General features: G+C 40.4%; 1 protein-coding gene across 1 annotated transcript in view; it reads left to right on the forward strand.

Annotated features, from left to right (window-relative positions):
• Nucleotides 1–4,725, forward strand: part of dna2 (DNA replication helicase/nuclease 2) — a 14,076-nt gene extending 9,351 nt beyond the window's left edge. Inside the window, exons 16-25 of the mRNA XM_037693551.1 lie at nucleotides 809–918; nucleotides 1,008–1,136; nucleotides 1,249–1,341; nucleotides 1,434–1,627; nucleotides 1,951–2,040; nucleotides 3,321–3,534; nucleotides 3,662–3,751; nucleotides 4,104–4,289; nucleotides 4,399–4,545; nucleotides 4,672–4,725. Coding sequence (XP_037549479.1) covers nucleotides 809–918; nucleotides 1,008–1,136; nucleotides 1,249–1,341; nucleotides 1,434–1,627; nucleotides 1,951–2,040; nucleotides 3,321–3,534; nucleotides 3,662–3,751; nucleotides 4,104–4,289; nucleotides 4,399–4,545; nucleotides 4,672–4,725 — 1,307 coding nt within the window. The remainder of the gene's footprint in view (nucleotides 1–808; nucleotides 919–1,007; nucleotides 1,137–1,248; nucleotides 1,342–1,433; nucleotides 1,628–1,950; nucleotides 2,041–3,320; nucleotides 3,535–3,661; nucleotides 3,752–4,103; nucleotides 4,290–4,398; nucleotides 4,546–4,671) is intronic.
• Nucleotides 4,726–8,074: the final 3,349 nt, after the last annotated feature.

Consider the following 8,074-nt stretch of genomic DNA (forward strand, 5'->3'; position numbering starts at 1 on the left):
GTTGGACCCATCAATATTTTATACACATGCCTGGAATCTGTCCTCAAATACTAACAGCTGAGTTTAAATTCTCATGCAGTGTTCACTATTTTTCACATAAGAAATGGTCGCTTTTGAAGTCGGAGAGTCAGAGTTTCTTTATTTGTGGTTTATTTACATGTGGTACATGTGGTGGAATGAAATTGTGTACACAGGGTCCCAGTTACAACCAACAATAAAATGTGAACGCAAAACAGTACTAAGATCTAAGATATGAAATAAGAAAATCGTTAACTAAAAATACGCTAAGCACTAATAACGTAAAAACAATATGCTGGACAGCAGCATGAACATGAATTTGTGTGAGCAGGTGAGCATGAATGAACACAGCAACATGAAACAGATCAGCAGCAACATGAAACAGATCGGCATCAACATGAAACGATCAGCAGCAACATGATGTGATGTTTCACATTGATTATTCTGGTTAGAGATTCATGAGTCTAACAGCCTCAGGGTAGAAGCTGTTCCTCAGTCTAGTGGTTCTGCACTTAATGCTCCTCAACCTCCTTCCTGAGGGGAGTGGGGCAAAAAGTGTGTGTGCTGGGTGAGTGGGGTCCTTCATGATGCAGGTGGCCCTCTTCCTGCATCTAGAGGTGTAGATGTCTGTGATGGTGAGGAGGTTGACTCCACCAGACTTCTGTGCAGCCTTCACCACTCTCTGCAAAGTTTTTCTTTCTGCAGCTGTGCAGCCTCCATGCCACACGTTGATGCTGGAGAATACGAAGGCCTCTAAGGTGAATTTATATTTATCTGTATGTTTGCGTAGGTCTCAACAAACCCCAGAAACAAGCCATGAAGAAGGTGTTGTTGTCCAAAGACTATACACTGATTGTCGGTATGCCTGGCACTGGCAAAACCACAACCATCTGCACCCTGGTAACCCTCAAACAAAGCCTAAAATGAGCTGATCTCTGTAAGACCAACACTCTTAACACTCCTCTCTCCACCATAAATCCTTTGTTTAGGTTCGTATTCTGCACGCCTGTGGCTTTAGTGTGCTGCTGACCAGTTACACCCACTCTGCTGTGGACAACATCCTGCTTAAGCTTAAACGTTTCCGGGTTGGCTTTCTGCGTCTGGGACAAAGACAGAAGGTTAGCAGCTGTTACTGAGCATTTCAAGTAGCTTACACTATGATGTTTTAGTTATAAAATCTGTTTTATTTAGCTTTTGTTTGGCAGCAGTAACTCTCTGGTTTCTGTTCAGGTTCATCCTGATATCCTGCCGTACACAGAGGAGAGTGTGAGGGAGAAGGGTGTTCACACTCTGTCAGAGCTGGAGCAGCTGTATAATAAAGAAGTAAAGAGCTCACATAAGACATCAGATGGAAATATGTTGCCATTTGCAAGGCTTCTTGTTTAAAGTGTTAAATTTGTAACCGGATGTTTTAGCTGGTCGTAGCAACCACCTGTATGGGGATCAAGCACCCAATCTTCACACGTCGACGCTTTGACTTCTGCATCGTAGATGAGGCGTCGCAGATCAGCCAGCCGATCTGTCTCGGACCACTTTTCTACGCCAGGAGATTTGTGCTGGTCGGAGACCATCAGCAGCTGCCGCCGATAGTTCAGAACCAGGAAGCAAGGTCAGAACTCCGTTCGTAAATTAGATGTTTGTTAATGGAGGTTCCAACAGGGAAAGCATACGAGAGTGTGTAACAAAGTTAAATCAGGTCCTCTGGACAGATTCTTCGTGTTGAAACATTTCGTCTTTTATCCAAAAGACTTTGTCAGTCTGACGACAAAAGACTGACACTAAAAGACGAAACGTTTCAACAAGAAGAATCCGTCCAGAGGACCTGACTTAACTCTTTCAGATTTTTCTACCTGGATTATTGAGCATGCATCAGGATAAAAGAATGTGCTTAGTGTTGGCAGCTTATTCTTATTTATTTGTTTTTCTCTTCAGGTCACTTGGGATGGATGAAAGTCTGTTTAAACGCTTAGAGCTCCACAGTGACGCAGTGGTTCAACTCAATGTTCAGTATCGGATGAACAGGTGAATAAATGTACACTCTGAAATGAAACTGGACACTTCAGGAACTGGGTCTTTTTTAATCTGAGATTTTTGTTCAGATCAGGTACAGTAGTCCCTCGTTTATTGTGCAGGATCCGTACCCTGAAGCCCCGTTATAAGTGAAAAACCACGAAGTAGGAATACGGTAGTCCCAAGTTTACGTTCAAGTTCAAATACATTAAACTTTATATTAAGGTTTTAGAAGCCCTTTCCAAACTCTTGGAATGTTCTAAACTCTTAAAACTACATCATTTTAAAAACATATGTTACTAAATTTTACTTACTAGCTCTGTAGAACAGCAACAACTCTGGTTCCGGTCCAACTCTGTTCTATTCTGACTCCGTTCGTTTTTCTCAGACTATCCTGCAGCGATGAAGCCTACAATCAGTCCTCTGAACTCTTAAACCTACTAATGCTAACAACATACATTACTTATATGTAAATTAGCTACAACATTTTTCTTACAAAGGCTCTGCAGAACAGAAGCAGCTCAGTTCCGTCCGACCTGATAGATGGGGAAAAAAGTCCCGGTGCAGCATGATTGAAGCCCACCGCTGTCCAGGATTTAATCTGCCACCTCTGGCCCAGTCTGGACCAGCACCACGCAACCAGAACCAGGCTGAACTCTGCAGCTGTCTGTCGCCTGCAGCTCCCAGGATCCAGGTCACACTGAGTCCAGATCGACTGCAGCTACTCAGCAGTGAAGATACAACTTGAAGGACGAGTTCATCTTCAGGATTATTTGAGACTTTCCTGCCAGTCCTGTGAGCTGATCCTTACAGAACGTCTAACTTTGAGTTGCAAAACTTTCTCTCCATTTGCAGCAGGAAGCAGTGTTGACGTCTGGGAAGTGAACTGATGGCTTCTGGGTAATGTAGTTCTTTAGACTGGCAAAACAGTGAAGGCTTAATGAAAGGAAACAAAAATGGCAGTGCTTTTTAAAAAATATATTATGTACAGTACTGTACTTAAACAAGCCGTGATAGAGCGAGTCCACAAAAGTCGAACCACGAAGTAGCGAGGGACTACTGTATTGTAAGTAATGAAGTTTAATAAATATATACTGAATCCCACTTTTCCCTTTTTGCTACAACATCAGAGACGTCTGGAATCCAGATTATGGTGGAAAGAATATTAACAGTTTCATCTGAATTATGTGTAATAAATACTTCTCTGCTCATTTAATCTTTTTCTTGCTGGGAGATTGTATAAAAATGTACAATATGATAACACAGCCTTTTCTTTGTTTTTTTTTTTCTAGACAGATCATGTCTTTGAGTAACTCACTGATGTACGACGGCCGGTTGGAGTGTGGATCAGAGAGGACGGCCACGGCTCTGCTCACGCTGCCTTTCCTGCTCTCCGTCCAGTCAGAGCTAGATTCTTACTCGCAGTCCCATCCTGAGCTTGACCTGTCCTGGGTACAGGCCACATTGCTGCCCAGTAATCCTGTCTGCTTCCTGGACTGCTCACTGGTTTGTAGCCTATAGCGTATACAAGTAAAACTGGATTTTAAATGTCTTTGAGCCAAAACAGCAGTGCTTTTAACAGTTTGTTAAACAATGTCTGAATGTAGTCCTTTTTTTTTTTTGGTTCCTGCAGGTGCCTGCATTGGAGTCGGTGGAACAGGGAGGAGTGAGCAATCTCACCGAAGCTGTTCTTATACACACGCTGCTTTCTCTTCTGATAAAGGTACATTTGATTAATACTCAAAAGACAATATATGAAATAATCTGTTTTATTTCTGCTATGTATCTTTGCACGGGGCAGTTGTGGCTGAGTGGTTAGTGCAATCATCCTCCAATGGGAGAGTTGGGGGTTCAGTTCAACCACCAGTCACATGCTGAAGTGTCCTTGGGCAAGACACTGAACCCCTCATTGCCTCCGATGTGTGTTCCTTCAGTGTATGAATGTGATAAAAGCACAGATTATTCTTTGTATAAATCTAGTAGAGTGCTGTAAATGAGGACACAGATCGTTTTTTGATATAAGATATAGAAGGTGTGATATTCCATTTACCACTGCTTATTTTGCCTGCTTTTAGGCTGGATGTAAGCCCAGTGATATTGGCGTCATCGCGCCCTACAGGCAGCAGTTAAAGAGCATCTCTGCTCTGCTGCAGCCACCTGTTTTCACTGGTGTGGAGGTGAACACTGTGGACCGGTACCAGGGGCGAGACAAAAGTCTGATTGTTCTGTCATTTGTCAGAAGCACAGCAGAGGAAGGAAATGTGAGTGTCTCTGTCCCAAACTTCCTTTACTTTCTTTGCTCGTGTCTGCGTGATTGAAGAAGTGGCTGTAAACTTGATTTGTTTTGTCTTCCTGCCTGTCGTTTCACAGTTAGGGGAGTTGTTGAAGGACTGGCGTCGCCTGAATGTGGCCATTACTAGGGCTAAACACAAACTGCTGATGGTTGGCTCTGCCACAACGCTGCGACGCTACTCACCTGTAGAGAAATTACTAAATCATCTCCAGCAGGACAACATGATATCCTTTAAGTTAACATGTTTCAGTAAAGTTTTCTTTAAAAGGTGCTATTGTACCTCATAAGCTTTTTTGTTTTTTTTTCTGTGCTGCCCATTTAAAAAGATTTTTCCTGAACCCTTTCTTTACATTATCCAGCTCCCACCAGCTGCCCACAGGGCCTTACCCAGCATGCACCTCTAAAAGACGTCAGACTCCGCAGATTTGTTTCAGGTCGCCTGTTCATGTTCCTTTGTGGATTGTCTGAACAGGGCAAATAGTTAAAAACTTCTCTGAATAATAATTACAGAATGAATCACCAGGACGTATGAGGCCTTTTTTTTAGACCAGCATAATTTAAAACCTGCACACAAAACATAGCACATTGGAACAAAGTTGATGTTGTTGCATAAAATTAAAATATTTCTAATAACCTCTTATGTTAAAAAGATAATGGGACTCATAAATAACCATCTGCTGTAGTTGCGTTTAAAATTCATCCCGTTGCTTTTGTTTTTTCCAGATGTGAAACCTTTCTGTCCCATATTGTTAGTTTTTTTTTTTTTTTTTACATCTTTAATACTTGAGTTTTAAATAATTTGTCATCTTATGTTGTGAAACAAAGTAGATTCAGAATATGTAAACTAGTTTTATTACAGCTGTATATAAATTACAATGATAGTTTGTATTTAAACCATTAAACCTCAACAAGAACTGTTTTTAATCAGTTGCCTCTTGTTAATGCACTGAAAATATTTTGGTTTGATTAATGGTACTTTATTCACCACGGTAATCAGTAGTGAAAGTATGTAAGCTTAAACTACCTTCAGTTAATGTCACTCCTCTACTAAGTAAATAAGCACATACTGTCACGTTGCTTTAGTTGTAATGTATGAAAGACCAAAAGCCCTATTCTGTCAGAAATATCTGTTTATATTTTCTCCCATTAAAATTGTTTGGACTGCTATGCATTTTAACAGAAGACCAGATGAGTTTCACGTTAAGAACTGAGTCACATACAGTTCTGTTCTTTCAAACTAAATTAAAAGCTGGAAGAGCACAAACTAAAGTAACTTACCTATTGGTGTAAATTCACTTTATTTCCAGATCAGCGGTGCAAAAATGACAAGATTACACTGGAAGTACGTTTAAATAAAACATTTTGTAAGAGTTTGTACCACAGAACACACATCATTTTATATTTAAATAAACAGCTATTCTTTTGTGCATTCTTGTGAACTCTGGTTCTCCAACTAGAAAGCTGCGATTCTACCTTTTGATTTGTGTCTTACTGCTCCAATCTGGATTTTATTTGTTTCTGATATTGACTGATTTTCTGTAGTTTAATGTGAATAAATGATGTTGATCCTAAAAAAAAAAAAAAGTGCTGTGTTCTTTGTTGCTTTTTTAAATGAGGGGTGTTTCTCTGTTAGAATAACAAATCTGTGCAGGAATCTCATTTATTTCGGTTTCAGCCGGTACATGAGGACCTTTTGATCCCATTAAATTCTGATCGTTCCCTGCAGCACAGTGACGACTTCTCCAATGATGTTGATCCTTCCGTCGTCTCTCACTTCGAGTTCCAGCTCCCCACCTCGGCTGGAGCACTGGTAAGCTACAAACACAAGGGAGAGGATCAGTGACGTGTTTTTATATTATGACATTAAGTAAAATGCACAATAAGCAGTTCTTGAAAAATAATATACAATACAATGAATTTAGTCGTTAAAAAAAAAAGCACTTGTGTAAATTAGAACTTTTTTTTTTTATCTTGTCTTTAAAGGGTCTTTAAAGTTGGACAAACGCAGGTGGATTTTCTTTATTTAACAAAAACTAAGCTAAAATCCTGAGACAGTCTCCAAAAAAACAATTCAGTAGCTTGGACTTTTAACAAACGGTACAAGACAGGTCATTGAAGCTGGCAGTCATTGGTTTAAGCACATCTCTCAAAGTTCCTGCCAGTTCTTAAATCAGGTCAAGGTCTGGACTCTGGACCATTGCAACATCATTTTTCCCCTCGTAGCGGTTTAGATAATTGACTGGTCGTCAATGTTCCATGTCCTGTAGTTGCTAAACAAGTTAAAATCATCACACTGCCACTTCCATGTGAAACAGCTGACATTGAAGATGCTCTAAGCGTTTTCATTTTGGTTTTTTCAGCTCAGTTCCAGAAGTCTTTAGTCCAAAATGCAACTTTGCTAACTTACGTTTCACTGGTTGGTTCTCTTGTGTTCTCCTGTCAGGCTTTAAAATTAGCCAGACTTGTTTAGTCTTTTTAAAATTTCATGAACTTCACCATTTCAACCAGTAATTGAGGCCTGTAGAGTCTGAGACGTACTTCATGATTAGTTTTACAGTATAATCTCTGTCCATACACTTGCTCTTGTCCGGCCCATAACTTCTGCTCTGTTCAAGATGGTTTAACAAAACTTCATACATATCAGGCGGAGTGTGACATACACTATTCGTCACATTTCTAAAGTCAAGGTCACAAATCAAGGTCAAATGTACAAGGTTTTTGCTTGTCCAGGCCATTGCTATAGATTGCTGTTTATGGATCGTGTAATGTGCCATATGCAGTACTCTTGATTTTATTTTTCTGTTTCTTTATGAATTACAAGCATTAGGTAGGTCTTGGATGTTTTTCCCTTGTGGAATATCTGTCACTAGATATTGGACTCACAACATTTTTTTTGAAAATGGCCTTTGAACCTTTTCTACATCATTAGACGACAGATGTTTCTGTGAAATCACTGCTGATCTTTTCAATCATTGACAAATCTGGTTAACACACCTGAGTGCTCCGGATCTGCAAACTGCAAAAGCTTTTGTGTTTATGGAACTGTTCCCACTTACCAGTGATCAGTTAATACATTTGAATGAGGAGTAACTGGCTGTACAGTAGAGTTGCATTCGGGCCTAAAAAAAATCCGTCCCGGCCCAAACCCGTATCATTTTTTTCCAGCCTGACCCGAAACTGACCAATTAACTGATTACAGGTCCGAACCCGGTGAAAAAAAAAAATATATATATATATATATATTTTTTTTTTAATTAAGCTTTTACTGCATTTGTAAGCAATCAGTTTGACATAGTTTTAAAAACATATTTCAAAGTAAGTTAAGATTTTTTTGTTTATTAACAAGAGTCAGCGGATTATTACAGTTATTATATAGTTATTAACGGTCAGAGGACGCGCGCGGCCGATGATCCCAATTGGGTTGACCACATGCATCCACTGATGCAACGGCTGAGTCCAGTTGGGCTTTGATGGATCACTGGCAGTGGTCCAGCTGAAGCTTAACTGAACTTTTATTTTTTACCTCTTTCAACCGGCCATGCATGACTGGTGATCCAAGTTGGACTGTCAGCCACGCGCGTCCGCAATCAAAAGCCCGCCACCGACCCGGCCCGCCCATCCAGCACATTATTTTGGCCCGGCCCAAATTCCTAGTCGGACCTTGGGCCCGGGTTAGAAATGATAGCTGTACTGTAGAGTACTCAGAAATCATAAGGAAAAAACCCAACAATTTTCAGTCGGGTCATCTGGACA

The sequence above is a fragment of the Nematolebias whitei genome, chromosome 2, assembly GCF_014905685.2.
Source record: "Nematolebias whitei isolate Nwh7 chromosome 2, NemWhi1, whole genome shotgun sequence".
NCBI classification, from domain to species: domain Eukaryota; kingdom Metazoa; phylum Chordata; class Actinopteri; order Cyprinodontiformes; family Rivulidae; genus Nematolebias; species Nematolebias whitei.